This window comes from Syngnathus scovelli, chromosome 17 (assembly GCF_024217435.2).
Source record: "Syngnathus scovelli strain Florida chromosome 17, RoL_Ssco_1.2, whole genome shotgun sequence".
NCBI classification, from domain to species: Eukaryota; Metazoa; Chordata; class Actinopteri; order Syngnathiformes; family Syngnathidae; genus Syngnathus; species Syngnathus scovelli.
Window position 1 is genome coordinate 6,328,932 of NC_090863.1, and position 15,337 is coordinate 6,344,268.

Genomic DNA, 15,337 nt, shown 5'->3' on the forward strand with positions numbered 1-15,337 from the left:
GTTGTTAGAAAACGGGTTGAACCGCACACGTCGAGGAAGCAAAAGCGATCATCACAACAAGCCGACGTGATTAATGACCCAATTTCTCTCATTTTGCACATTTTCCTTTTTATAGGTTTCCTAATCAAAGCTTGTTTGGCTCACATTTGACTTTTCATCCCCAGCTGTCACATCTCATTAAGCGCCTCTAATTCGGGCGCTAACTCAAATCAGTCGCGCGTGTACAAAAGTTAAACGGAAGGTTACATCCTGTGTGATTATGAGCTCAAATGCGGTCGCGAGCACGCAATCGGCCGTCTTTCTCCATTCCGCCTCTCGTTTTTCCTACTAAGATTTCCCGGAGTCGCGCGCTCTCTCCGGGGGCGTCTCACTTGTCGACAGTCGTCATCCAAACTGACTCGCGAGCGATCGCGTTTCCTCCGGGCTTTTCCTGGAAGCAGCACAAGCAAAACCTTTACCGTGTCTCATTATTTTTTTTTTTCATCTGCTCCTTTGGGACAGGTCCTGGGTGTTGGGAACGTTTGTCTTGCTTTGTCTTTTGGGCCTGACGTGGTCCTTTGGCCTGTTTTTCCTCAACGAATCCTCAGTGGTGATGGCGTACCTCTTCACCATCTTCAACACCCTTCAAGGAATGTTCATCTTCATCTTCCACTGCCTCCTGCAGAAGAAGGTAACGCTTGTGTCAATGACACCCAATGTCGACGTTCGATCTTTAATTTGAGGGGAAGAAAAATACTTTTGCACATGTTGATGGCACTCGGAGTTGTACCGCCAATTACCCCAGTTAATTTCACATTTAAAGTCTGACACGTTTGGCAAATGGAATTCACATCTCACGACAGGTCAATGAGGCGGAAATCAGGGCCACCTTCAAACTTCATTGAATCTTGAAATTTCCAAGTTACGCTCGGTGGATGTGTCACAAGCTGAGAAAGGAGAATATTTTTTATTGTTTAATAAAATGCTGGTTAAAGATTTGGCACTGAATCAACACTTGGTTGAAGTTTTTTTTTTTTTAAAACAACCCATAATCATCGTCTGGGTAAATGTATGTTTTAATTATTGCTTCATTTTAAACTACAAGGTGGCATTTAAGGAGCTATGGGTGACATTTGATAAAAGCTTCTGAAGGCTCTCAACCTTTTTCCTGCGCAGGTCCGCAAAGAGTACAGCAAATGTTTCCGTCAATCTCGATGCTGCGGCGCCCTGCCGCCCAAGGGCCCCCACAGCTCCGTAAAGACGGCCACGTCTCGGACCACGGCGCGCTACTCTTCCGCTACCCAGGTCAGTCGTGGCAAAAAAAAGTGCCCACTTAAGTGCGTAGCCATGCAGAAAGAATTTATATCATTTAACACCTAGCGCCCCTGTGTGGTGCAGCCAAGACCAAGAAAAAACATTCTCAAGACTAGAGCATTCATCTCATGGACTAAATTACTCCGAGTTAACCCAACTTTATTGAGCCAAGGCACCATTTTTTATCAAATAAAAGTGTCACAAAAGGTTTATATACTGAAGTAATGATAGTTTAGTTTCAATTTACTCGCTCTGTGTGAAACCAAAAAGCTTCTTCTGTCCCGTGAATGGTAACAAGTGGGAATCTACCATCGAGCGGAAGAGCACTTCATTGTCACTAATACATGACTTGTCGTTTATGAATAATCATTTTTAAACCATTTAAGTACAATTCCATAATTCCCTTCTGCACATTTGAGCTTTCACAAAATTGATTTAACTCCATTTGAAGATTTCCTATGGGAATTGCTGCGGAATATAAAGACAATCTTTCAGTTATCCATTTTTAGATGAGACGCAAAGTTGGAGACGCTAAAGCACTTAAACGCTGACGGCGACACACTGTTGATCGGCGTCTCCCTTTCTCGTTGTGCACGCAGAGCCGCATCAGGCGCATGTGGAACGACACGGTGAGGAAGCAGTCGGAGTCCTCCTTCATCTCGGGAGACATAAACAGCACTTCCACGCTCAACCAGGGTAAGCAAGCCGCTAGGTGTTATTCTCTTTGAGATCCCGTTTGTCGCTTTAATGGCGGCGGCGGCGGGAAGGATGCAGACTTTAAAAGCTCTTTTTTCCCCGCCTCTTTCGCTTAAGCGTTCAAAAATAGCACACAATAGCATATCACAAAGTCTGGAGCTGTCTGCTGTTCTCTCCTGCTGCCTTTTGGATCATCTTTTAAGAAAAAAAAAAAGTAGTAGTGATATTTCAGGCCTGATGGGTTGAAATGGCGGCACTGGTGACAGGAGAGGCCTCACTCATTTGGAGCCTACAGAGCTTGTCAGGGGGAAGGGGAGGGATGAGATGAGTGAGTCAGGCGGAGGTCAGAACGTGTTTGGGGATGAATGCCGACACTGCCAAAGCTCCCCGCTGCGCGGCTGCAGATTTTGGAGCGTAATTAGAAATCTCAAGCTTTTTTTTTTTCGTCTTTCTAAAAAAGGACACCAGCGCAGCGAAAGCAAGCTCACCGACCTAAATCTAAATGAGCGAGATGATTCGTCATATTCTTTACACAGACGGCATGCGGCGGGTGATAAGAATGCAGTGTTTTTTGTCTTGCGTCTCGGCTGGATGATTTTTGTATGGAGGAATTTGTTACACATAAACGCTGCGGATGATCGTGTTGTCAACACGTGTCGCGCTAATATTGTTTGACTGCTTGTTAGGGGGATGTCTCGCGAATGGCGACGTCTTTATGCTTCCCGAGTGTGGGCTCCTTTTTTGGAAGCGTATGTGTTGATTTCAAAGTTTTTAGAAAGGTTCTTTTTTTTTGGGGTAGATTTAACAAGCAGCTTGAAGCCGTTTTTTGTGGGTTGCCTGATTTCACGCTTTGAGAATATTGTGAGAGAAATGAACATCGATGTATGCTAAGCGGACTTGATTTTGAATTTGGATGTTTTGCCAGGGTGAGGCCTGAAAAAGTTTTAGAAAGTCTCTTCTAAAACATCAATGTAGCTGCATGCTAAATGGGATTTGCTTGCTAGCAGTGCACTAACTTGATTTGGTGTGTTGAAGTGGGTGAAATTGCTCTTGTTTTTGATTTCAGGCATGACGGGCAACTACCTCCTCACTAACCCCCTCCTCCGTACCCACGACATTAACCCTTATAACAACCTGCTGGCAGAGACGGTGGTGTGCAACACTCCTTCTCCACCGACCTTTCACTCTCCAGGTGTGCATCTCCTGCCTTCACTGCCTGCTTGCGCTTTTCATTTGTTTGCACGCTAACGTGTTGAAGACAAAAAGACCCACTTATTATAACACTCGTCAAAAGCTATTTTTAATCAGGGATGGCCTTATGTGTCCCTAAAAGTATTTTTAATATATAATTTCCAAAATGTTTTTTAATTTTTTTTATAATAATAATATGAGGAGCACAATCCATTTAAAACACTTAAATCATATATGTTAAATTTATTATTAAAAAGAAATATTTTAGAAAATATAAGACGGGATAACTTGTAAGAATTGCATTTTATTTTACTTGTAAGAATTGAGTCTATAATGTTACAAGAATATCCGATTTTTCTTTTTTCTTAAAAAGTCTTTTAATAGCATTTTCTTTTGTTTTGTTTCTCCATTGGCTCGTCATACACTTTTGATTTATCCTGTGGCACCGAAAAAAAGCTGTTTACATCTTTCTTCCATGTAGTATCGAGAGTCAGAGAAACAAGTAATGATGGATGTGTGCGAGATCAAAGCAAAGTCCAGTCTTGGTGATGGACTAAAACTTTTTTTTTTTCCCTCCCATCTCAAGCAAAGCATTACCTGCAGGAATAAGGCACTAAGACCTATCCTGTTGCTCGTTAGTGGAGCAGACGAACAGCGCACAATGCTGTGAAATCTCATTTTCTACTTTTGGGATTTAAAATATATTATTATTTAAAGCTACCGAGTAAAAAACAAAATCTGAAAATTCAGAATTGGCGCCAAAAATTATCAATTTTGTCGTAAATATTTTTTGAACAATGTGATTGAAAACAGACGTGAAAAAGTGTGATTGTTAATGCATCTGGTGGGGGGGTCATCATTTGCGCCACTGATCGTTAGTCGGCGGCGAAAAACACTATGTAAAAGTTATATTTTATTTAGTCGATGTTGACTTGTATCCACGCTGACCTATTTGCACGTTGCCGCAGTTGAGGGGAAGGGGGGGGGCAGTCAGAGGGAAGAAAAGACATGCACGATGCAGCGGCGGCGCACGGTCGTAGGCCTTAGATATTCTCCCCATTTGATGTTAAAAGAGAATAGAGAAAAGCAACAGCAGCATGATGAAAGTCCAGCAGTGGAACAAATGCCTTCAACTCAGCACAACCTTTGTTTTGGTCTGCTGTTCGGTCATTTGCTTGCTGCGGAGCAAAGTCAGAAAGCTACAAAAGCAGCATTGGAAATTAAACGCGTTGCTTATAACCATAATGTCCAAAATTTGTGCTGTCAGACAATCTTTTTTGGAACAAAATGTCTTCCATAGCATTCAAGTGAGGTATATATATTTTTAATTTTTATTTTTCTTTTGTAAATCAATTGACGACTAATATTGCTAAGTTAGCTAATCATTAAAGTTAGCTAATCATTTTTACGTTGTTAAAGTTAGCTAATAATTATTAGATTATTTCAAAAATATTTTTAGTTCTTCTTTTTAGGATATTTTTGTGTTTTTAAGTTCTAGCCTGAGTCAGCCAACCAATTATTACATCCTGCATTATCGTAACATAACACGCTAACGCTGTAGTAAAGTCATATATATGTACGTACATGTCGTCTTTTGCTGCGGCTCTCGTAAATTGAAAACCCGATGTATTTCATTTAATTACCTACATTTAAATAGCAACGGTTGATTTAGATCCAACATTTCCACGTTAGCTGTGGCTCAGTCCTGCCTCTAGAGGAACGTTAGCCACATTTACAATCCTATTTATGAGTCGATCAAGAAGCAATCTAACATATGGACCGGTGTTTTCCTGGAAACCCAATGACGGATTCCCAAGCAGGAAAGGTCGCAGCGGGAGAAGCGAGCTTCTTTTCACATTTGGCCTGCTATAATCGTTACATTTAGCGCTTTGGGGAGAGGAAAAAAAAAGTCCGATCGTCATGTCTTATGAGTGTATTAATACTAAGTAATGCTCGGCAGATGTTCCTCCTCGCGCCCTACAAGTATCGCAAACATCTTGGATGAATTTTCCTCTGGATGGATTCCCAGAGTGCAGCTGTCCACACTGATTCAGTTCCCCATCTTTCCCAAGCACTCTCCCAACTGTAAAGCTCCCAGCAGACAATACCTGTCCGTGCATGAACACATGCAAATTTCGATTCGTCCAATAATCACCCGATTTCTTTCCACCTCTGTGCTCCTTTTTTCATCCCTTAGCTGTCCTTCGAAGAAATCCCTTTCATGTTTGCTTGCTGTCATCTTTTCATATATTTCTTTGATTTTCTTTGATTTTTTTTTCCGCCGGGCTAGCCGCCGCTAAAATGTCAGCTCCTCGCAAAAAAAAAAAAAAAAAAAAAAGGCCGCATCGCCGCCTCATAAAATCCTCTCGTGAAATCAAAGTACATCAAACTAAAGCGAACGTATGAAGGTTAGCTCAAGTGCTCGGGAAAACAACAGCAGCAACAAACAAAACAATCAAGCTGCCGTCTCAAGGTCGGATTTTTTTTATATTTAAATGTGTGTTGGTTATACGGCTCACTGAATAGTCTACTCGCGTATGTCAAATTAAACCTCCACTTGGTTTGCCGCTTTGATTGTATTTTGTTAATTATTGCAATTGTATATTTTTACTTTTTTTTTTTGTGCTATAGATAAAAACTTACAAGAACATTTTTGGGTAGAAAAAAAATCATTTGTGTTAACAAATTTTTCTTCAATAAGAGCTAGCATCCTTTTAATGTAAACAAAGTTTTAAAAAGTCATATTTTATATAAAAGAACAGTGAGTTGCCATGTTACATAGCTGGAGTTACCGTTTCCTGCCAAAATGACTGCTGCAGTGTTGTATGTTCTATAAATATAAAGCTCTCAAACCGGCTCGAGAAGGTGCTTGAATTTGACATTGGAAAAGGCGAATGAACTCCGTCTGTGCGCGCGTGTGTACGTGTGTGTGTGCGCACATGTGTGTCTTATATAAAGCAAGGCAAAAGTCATGTGTCAATCAAAAGTAAGAGTTTGGAGCTTGGAATAATTGACGCTAGCAGACGTGTGCTTGCCGCTGAGCTTTTTCCTTCACCTGCTGAGTCTAGGATTCAGTCGTCCTTGCTTTTGTCCTCCTCTAAAAGTGTCCATCACACGCACACGCAGAAAAATCCGAACAAAGCTTTTTATATCTTTTATTCAAAGGACGCAAGCCGACTGAATTGGACTTTTCTTGCTTTTTGGTGTCTGATTTGAGTAATTTTGTTGTTTCTGCTGCAATTTTAAAAAACGGCATCTTTTTGTTTTCCCCACTTTCTTTTTTTTTGTTTTTTTGTTGTTGCACATCAGCTGTGCTTAGGCCCCATAGCCTGAGCAGACACACTTGATGTGAGTGGTGGCGAAGTGAGTCATTGCACCGTGCCTGCGTGTGTGTCGTAACGTGTGTGTGTGTATGTGTGTGTGTTTATTGTGGAGGGGTGCGCAGAGGTGGGGGGCCATCTGTGTTCCACATCGCTCATTTTTTTTTTTTTTTTTTTGTCTTCTTGGAAGAGGTGGAATGTTTTATTCATTGTTAATGTTCAACTCACTTGTGCTCTTTCTCTTTCTTTGTTCAGCGTGCCTGTGGCTGCTTTGTATGCTGCTGTGTTGTTCTCGTAGCGCTGCTTTTTGTTTCTTCTCGTCATGCCACCTCTCGTCATGACACAGATATTGTTCGGGATCAACTTTTAGCTCATGTCCACAAATACATGGGTATTTTTTTCCCCTCCTGATGTATTTTATGATTCTGTTTTTGTATGCTTATGTTTATATGATAATAATACAAAATGCTGACTAAATTTATTAGAAGCCAAAGAACACCTCAAAGATCTTAAATAATTATGCACATCAATATCCGTACATGTCAAATTAAATATTATATGATCAATTAGTTTCATTTTTTATCAGGTGTTATTAAATTTAATTTACATATTTTTCTAATGCGCTGTACGTGATATTTTTAAGTACTTTTAGAAATACCCTTGATTTTGTGGATGTGGCAATAGACTGGCTCTCGCCATAGTGGAAACCTGTTTTGGAGCTAATCGGGTCGTCATGAAAATAAGCGAGCAAGTGTCCTGAGCAGTATCAAGTCCATGCCGATGGTCTATTTATAAACTGTCGTTAGTTAGAAGGCAGAAAATGTCATCTTGCGTGTTCCCTCCTGTCATTTGTTGCAGGACAGCAGTCTCTGAGCAACAGCAGGGACATCAGCGCCATGGACACCCTCCCCCTCAACGGCAACTTCAACAACAGCTACTCCCTGCGAGAGGACGACTATGAAACCGTTGGCGTGCGCGCCCCCCCGCCCGACATGAGGGGGCTCAACCTGGACGACGTCGCCTTTGAGAAGATGATCATATCCGAGATCGTGCACAACAACCTGCGGCCTCGCGTTGTCCCGAGAGTCCGCGGCGACGTCCAGCGGAACACGACCCCGCCGCTGGCCCCGCAGACCAGGGCGGCCGTGGACCGAGGCGGAAGCGGCAGCGAGGACGACGCCATCGAGGTGGATCACGTCGAGGCGTCGTCCCCGCAGAGAGGAATCGGGCGGGAAGGCCACGCACCCTTGGAGGTTCTCCTGCACCACCACCACAAGGAGGCCCTCGAGGCCCCGCTCTTGCCCCAGAGGACTCACTCCCTGCTCTACAATGCCCAGAAGGCTCCCCGGCAGCTGGAGGACCAGGTGGAGACCTCCGCGCCAGGTGAGGACGCGAGCAATAACAACAGAGACTCGCTCTACACCAGCATGCCCAACCTGAGGGACTCGCCCTCCGCTTCACCGTACCCGCCCGAGGAGGAGGAAGAGGACAAGCTCTCCCCCTCCACCCGGAGCGACGGCGAGGACGCGTACCATAAAAGCATGCCCGAGCTCGCCGACGCGCCCCCGCTGTCCTACTACCACATAAACCGAGTGCCCAGTGACGGCTTCGTCCCCCCGCCGCCCGCCGCCCAAGAGGGGGACGGCGACGGACAGATGCAGATCATCACCAGCCTCTGAGGTCAAACCCTGAGTGGGCAGGTCTTATCAGTTGATGTCAGGTGAGCGGCAGAGCCCGGCTCCGCACTCCACAAGCGCCCCGGGAAGCTGAGACGTTGTCGGGGTGGGTAAAGGAATGAGTCGCTGACCTTTTTCTTGTTTGCACATGGAACTCGTTGACACTCGAAGTTCTTCTGAGGCCTAAAGGTGAACTGTGAACACCTCGCTGACAGACTATGGAGATGCACAGACACCGATTTGGCAAATCTTGCAAGATTGTTTTTTCAGTTACAAACCACACACATTAAAAAAAAAAAAATTGTTTGCTCTTACTGTGTGCGGTGTGTGCCGATAATCACGACACAGGACACCATGCACATCAAGCTTCTGCTCCACCACGCGATCTACAACCTGGTCCTCCAAGACAGAAACGTTGCAAGATCCATCGTGATGGGCGGATGTTCATGTTCTCAAGAAAGACCTGCGCTGGAAACTACGTCTGGCGAACCTGTTTTATACAAAATGTGACATCTGGTTTGTTTTTATTTGTGGATGCTTCCTTGTTCCTCAGTCAGGGTAGTTCTCGGTTGGCTACATACCATTCCACGTCACAGTTCAAGGAGTCATGACTCAGGAGTAGTTGGCTTTCATAGTTGGCTCTTTCTAGACCAGTGGTTCTTAACCTGGGTTCGATCGAACCCTAGTCGGTCTCAGGGGTTCGGCAGAGCCTCCACTGCGGGGGTCCGAACACACATTTATCGTGTAAAATCGTGATAATGCATATCTGAACTGGTCTCGCAAAGGCACACTGATTTGCAGGTATGTCATTTGTTGAGTTCATGCATTGTGTTGGTTTTATTCTTTGAACAAGGTGATGATAATGCAAGGCTCATTTTGTGCACCAGTAAAAAACATCTGTCTTGAATTTTTTTTTTTTTTTTTTTCGCTAAAGAGGGGTTCTGTGAATGCGCAGGTTCGGTACCTCCAACAAGGTTAAGAACCACTGTTCTAGACAAACTCCACAGTTGCGATTGTAAAGTAATGAACCCACTAATTCAGACTCAGGCCTTACTATATTTTCTCTATTGCACAATTAACTTGTCAAAGTAACAGCTAAAGAATTTATATTTTGCTGTACCACTCGTGTAAAAGATAGGAAAATGTTTTAAAAAAGTAGTTTAAAAAAAAAAAAGGCAACCATTCATAAGTTAACACCTCTTTCATGTTAATAGATGTCTTCATGTAGGGTTAATAAAAACTGAGAAAATGTGCTTTTATTGCCTTTCACACTTGACCTGTTGTATGATCAAATATGTTTTAAAAGAAGAAAAAAAAAAGTATTTGGGGAGAGATTTGAATCCATACGCTCACGTCTCTGCTTGTGAAGTGCTTTTGCTTTCATGGACAACTCTGAAGGAAATGTGTCACCCAGACTTTTTGTTTGTGGACACTTATCTTTCTTTAACGCTTGTTAATTTATTAATGGAACTATTTGTTTGGAAAAAAAAAATTCAAAGGTTGTTGCGGCACTGATTAGGTTCATGTTATTTCTTTTGTAAGAGCCCTTTGTCAGCTGATATTTAATTCAACTCTGGTTTGATATCAATCAATTAAATGTGAATTTTTTTTCTTGTTCACAAATGTCCCAATGCTTATTTTGACAATCATTTCTGTCTTTGTGTGTGTCGTAACCAGCCTCCGTAAGATCCTACAGAGGTTATTTTGATGTTTGTGGCGTAGTAGAAAAACATTCCTCAGAAAATTCTCAGGAATGTTCCCTTGGTATTAGGTCATACTTTTGGGCCTACTGGAATCTTACATCGTCGCTATCCGCCACATATCAGTCTGGTGACCTCTGGGGAGTATCCCCATGCATTTGGATGCATGATTGATGCAATAAAGCGCATCCTGACCAAAATTTGTATCATCTTATCTTTAGTGGCCAGATGTGTACAAGCAGAGGCAATTTGCGAATCCCCTCCAAAGGCGTCTTGTAACTGGGTTTGATTCATGAACCATCCAGCAGACACGGCGCTGCATTGCAGAATCATTTGTTTGTTTCTGTACAACACAAATCCTACAATCATTTGTTTTACTCATCAAACCCCGGAGGGAAATAAGTGTCTCTTTATGCGCTAAGTGCTCAGCTGTGTTCATTGGCATTCGCTAACTAGGTCTCTTTATGCAGCTAGTTAGGCGGCCGATTGTTTGCAATTTTTTTCCTGGGAAAAGATAAGCGAGCCGCCAAGAATGGTCCGAAATAGTAATGATACTGTGGGAGCCCTAAACAATGAACTGAAACTTGGAAGTAATTTCCCACAGGATGAACTGGGAAAAATGTAACAGACGTCTGATTAGCAGCCAAGAAAATTGCTTTAGTGCTGGCAAAAACGACCCGAATGCATCATGGACTAGGTGACCGTAGGTGTCTTTGAAAATCATTTATTATACCATTTTCTATAATATTCAGTCACATAACAGGGATGGATTAAATAATGTGTATTGTATCTACAGGTCTACCAAACAAGCAGTAAAGATAAGTGAAGATGAATAATGGCTTGCTAGCTAGCGTTTAGATAAGTCACTCTTTACATTATAGCTTGTTAGCTAGTGTTCATTATTTATGGTAATTGTAGAATGTTTTATTTTATAGTCTATTTATATATTTTAAAGAGTTTTCCTCCAGAACTAATATATTTTAAAATACAGCTATCTGTCTTAGTAGCAGGATAGCCCATAGCTAAAGTGCAGTAATTTTTTCCCTCTTGTTTTTTTTTACATGGATTAACAAGTCTTGCAAGCTAACGACAGTGGTGGTAAGTGTTTTTTGTTTGGTTTCATTGTTTTTGGGCACAGAGACTAATATTTCAAGTTACATTTTACGGGTTTGTCTTGCAAAAAAATTTAGGAAAAGAGCTGTGTTAGAAAGATTTCTATGTTGTTGAAAATCAATGTATATTTTTGGGTTGAATGTTGCTTTGGAACGTTACGTCACCACGCCTTAAGTCTCGCGTGAGTTATATCAACTTAGCGCGATTGTTGCAGTCGGCGCGCAGTGGTTAATTACAGACGGCGGGAGTTTAAGTGGCTAGTATCGTGTGCGTATTTGCCAAAAAGTGAGTATATACATTTAAGTGTTTCTCTTGTTTACTGTTGTGCTGTTTGTCTGTTCGAAGAGTGTTTCGTGTGTGCGCCATTTGGTTGGTAGCTTCGGCACGCTCCTTTAAGTTTTCCTCGCATCATACGAGTAGCTGTTCCGTAGCTCCACGGCGGCTAACGGTCGCCAGCAAGTGTTTTTTCTTCTCTCTATGACTTATGTTTGGTGTGTGGTCTAGAATACTTCATTTATATTTAGTATGGCGGAACCGTTACGCGCAGTTAGTTATGCGATGTGTGCCGTCTATTAGTGTTGTGTGACGTCAGAAGTTGAGCATTAACTTGTATTTCTGTTTGTTGCAGAACCACATACTCTCACACACACATACACACACCTTTCACAAGAAATACACACAACACATAAACATACACAATCACATTCACACACCCAGACACTCACCCATGTACATTACACACACCTGTTCTCACATCCTTACGACCAACGTGTGCCTATACCTTTTGCCCATAAGTCAGTGAAGCAACCAAAACTGAACCACGTCTCCCTCCTGTGTTCTGACCGGGGGCGAAAAGAGCATAACATTCCGAGCCAACCCCTTATACACATAGGGGTCAAACTCAAGGCCCGGGGACCAGATGCGGCCCGCCATATAATTTTATGCGGCCCGCAAAGACAGATTTTGTGTCATTACTAAAACTACAAATTGTCTTCACATTTAATTTTTTTTAAAAAAAATAGAGATATCACTTGCAATTCGTCTTTTTAAAATATTTGAACAGTTTTTCCTAGTCTCTGATTTGAAAATTAGTTCATCACTTTGTTTTGTAGCCTATATAGAAGACGTATAGAAGGGAAACTATGACTACGATGCGGCCCGTGACAAAAATTAGTTTGACCCCCCTGCCCTATACAGTCTTTCAGGCTCCGCAACAAGCTGAGTTATTTAGTTTGCCAGCTAAATAACCCACAGATTTATTAAACTTTTTTGAAACTATTTTTTTCTCCTCTTGCAGGGACCGAAGAATCGAGCCAGATGTGGTAAGTGTATTTCATTTTGTTTTATTTGTACCGCACCTAATACTGTATCTGGCTAACTAGCTAGCTTGCTTATAAAGTTACTGTAGTTCTAAGTAGTATTCACTGCCTTTCAAACACATTACCAGCCAATAAAAATAAAAAAATTTAATCAGTCAGGCGGTAGGCGGTGAGCGAATGGCCTATAGCTAGCACGTAGCATATCTTTTGGCTGCTGCGGCTCCCAATGACCACACACGAGCTCAGCGGGAGCTCTTGCTATGTGCACATGTTGCGGCTGGCGTATTTTATGAGTTTTGAAGTTAAGAGACCAGCGCAGAGGCCAAAGATGCAGACGTGCGAGTCGTCAGTGGCTCTCTGCCTCCCTGCGAAAGCTTTTTATTCGCTTATAAATCACATTAAAAGCACAAAGACAGACGCCTTGTTCTAAAACATAGTGACCTCGCACAAAAAGGCTTTGTATTATGTGATGTCGTTTTCATCAAGTGTTTGCATGATGCATATATAGTGGTTCATTATCACTCAGTCACCTGTGCTCCGTTTTATCTCCTCAAGCACACTGAATTGTCTCATGGAAGAATATAATATACATAGGCAAGTGCTTTCCTCAATGTGATAAAAAGCTGGTTGTCTTTAAAGTTGCCCTAATTTCAAGTGTATAGGAAAAAATATTTGCTGCAAAAAAATGTCGATTACATTTTTTCGTTTCTCTATTGTCATCTTGAAGTGGTTAACTTATTTTTGCATTGTATAACAGTAAAGAATGTTCAAGATTTTCTTTTGCCATTAATTCCTCTGGGAAAAAATGGAGGGGTATCTTCCTCAGAAAGAATTATATTCGACTTGGAGATTCCATAGTATCCCAAACTCTTTTTTTGTTTACTTTTTGACCTCCTTCACCAAGGTCTTGCTGGGAAAAATAATAGTAACATTATTATTAAAGTAAAAACGAGGCGTTTTTGGAGACATTATATTGCCGGATAGGAATCTTTCCTTTCGCCTCAGCAGGACCTACGCATAATTACATTAGGACAAGCACAATGCAGAAAGGCTATTCTATTTCCTCGGGGCCTGTGTAGATGTACAGCTTACATTCCTCCACATTTCCCTCTGCACAAACAAGATAAAGAGTCTCCAACGCTCGCTCGCCGCCGCCGCCGCCGTCCCACGGTGCAACACTGCACTGAAGTCGGCGGCCCACTTGGCTGCTCTGGTTCGAATTTGCAGCTCAGGCAAAGAGTCAAAACAGCCCTGCAAGCACGATAATCTTTCATACCTGGGGCGTATCCCTCTGCATCGGGCTTAAGGAGTGGATGTACAGTCAATATATATATATTTGCAAGTTGGATGAAAATTGGAATTAGATAACAGTCCTGAGTTTTGCTGTACATTAAAATCACAAAACAAAGTGCTACATGCTAAGTTCTGTTAGCATGTAGCACTGTTAGCATTTTCTAACTTATCATATTCAGAGTTTTCGATAAAACGTATGTCTTGTTTTATTGATTCCTTCTCACAAGTCTTTTAAGAGAGGCCATTGAGCAAATAGCTTCTTTTTTTTTTTTTTCTCTCCGCTCTCCGCTTTGAGTCTGATTATACCAGTAGGCTGCCAAACAGAGGTAAAGCTGTCTCCGCCATTATACAATAAACACATACTGAGGCTGGATGTGTTTTTGTTGGGTTGTCTACATTGAAATAATAGCAACACATTCTCCTCCTTCCACCCTGTGACACAACATATGACTGCCATTAGCCCAAAAGCTCCAGGGGGGAGGAATTTTCCGATATTTAAGCAATTGTTCCCACAGTCTGTGGCCGTTTGGAAGCAGATGTAATGATTGTAATTTTTTTAACACGCAGCAGAGTGATTGAAAAAAGGGAAAAAAAAACGGCAATATCTGACTACACCACACGACTCCCTGTGAAGTATAAGCAGCACTTCCAACTCGTGAAATTAAATATGAGCATTGTATTTTCTTGCTCTTGTCACTTCAAAGTGCCGTTTGATATGTCAATTTGCACGGAAAGTTAATGTCAAAAAACATTCATTACAGAACTGTGTTTGATAGCATTGAATAATACATGACATCATTTCCAAGTGTATTTGTTTACTTTGTTGTATGCATGGCACAAGCATTTGGACAAAACAAGAAAAAGAAGGAACGATAACACTAAACACCACAAGAAATTGGCACAGGATCATTTTTTCAGTTAATCATACCTTTTGCTGATTTCAACGTAAAGGAATGGCAGATGCAACAATGTAATCAGCGTGCTGACTCCCCAGCGTTAGCATTACACAGTTGGGTTCTGATCGATGCTGTATTTAAAAGTTTAATTCACAGCTAATGTATTTACACTATATTAGCAGCGAGCACACCCCAGTGGCGCCGGGCCGGTCTCATTTTTGCACCGAGAAGTGTAGCATGTGGAGATAATTAGGAGGAGAATCAATGTCACGCTCGCACACAAAGCAAATGTTTTCCCGCGCCGCCGCTTTGAAAATAAAAGTCACATATGATGCTTTTAGGGCAGACTGCATCAACAAGGGCTCCGATTTCACCCAAATATTTGGCATCAAAAAATGAAAACACGGAACTCAAAACTAGAAAATAAATGTTTCATTGTGGCCTTTGTTTTGGAATGCTGCTGCTATAAACTTCCTAGGGAAATAAATACTGTAAGACTTCTTTTTTGGACTTTGACTGACTGACAAGAACTTCCTCATTGAAAGGAAAAACTTCATATTATTTGTTCACTTTTATTAGACATGGGAATTTGACAGAAAGAGCTGTCATTCCAACTTTCCTACATGAAATGAGGAATAGATGTAACTGCAGGAGGCCCAAGAAAACTGTGATCAATTTATGGAAGGATTTTTCTTTAAGTTCTTGTGTAGGCGATCAGCCTTAAATAAAAATTACGATTTCAGGAACGCAAGTTGAGCAGCGTTTATTCCCATTGCGACCACTTTGCTTTTGCTTTCATTGCGACTTACTGCAGGAGTGCATCTGAAATGATATGCTGCT

At 41.8% G+C, this 15,337-nt stretch overlaps 1 protein-coding gene across 11 annotated transcripts in view; it reads left to right on the forward strand.

Annotated features, from left to right (window-relative positions):
* The window catches only part of LOC125985293 (adhesion G protein-coupled receptor L2), a 68,982-nt gene extending 59,183 nt beyond the window's left edge, over positions 1–9,799 (forward strand). For 5 of the 11 annotated variants that reach the window (XM_049747966.2, XM_049747965.1, XM_049747968.1 and 2 more), the window contains 5 exons: positions 502–670; positions 1,156–1,284; positions 1,893–1,989; positions 3,056–3,181; positions 7,359–9,799. In XM_049747966.2, the coding sequence (XP_049603923.1) occupies positions 502–670; positions 1,156–1,284; positions 1,893–1,989; positions 3,056–3,181; positions 7,359–8,179 (1,342 nt within the window). In that variant the 3' untranslated portion in view covers positions 8,180–9,799. Of the gene's footprint in view, positions 1–501; positions 671–1,155; positions 1,285–1,892; positions 1,990–3,055; positions 3,182–6,489; positions 6,544–7,358 lie in introns of all 11 variants that reach the window. The other 6 variants (XM_049747969.1, XM_049747970.1, XM_049747978.1 and 3 more) reach the window with 3 other exon arrangements.
* The last annotated feature ends 5,538 nt before the right edge of the window (positions 9,800–15,337 follow it).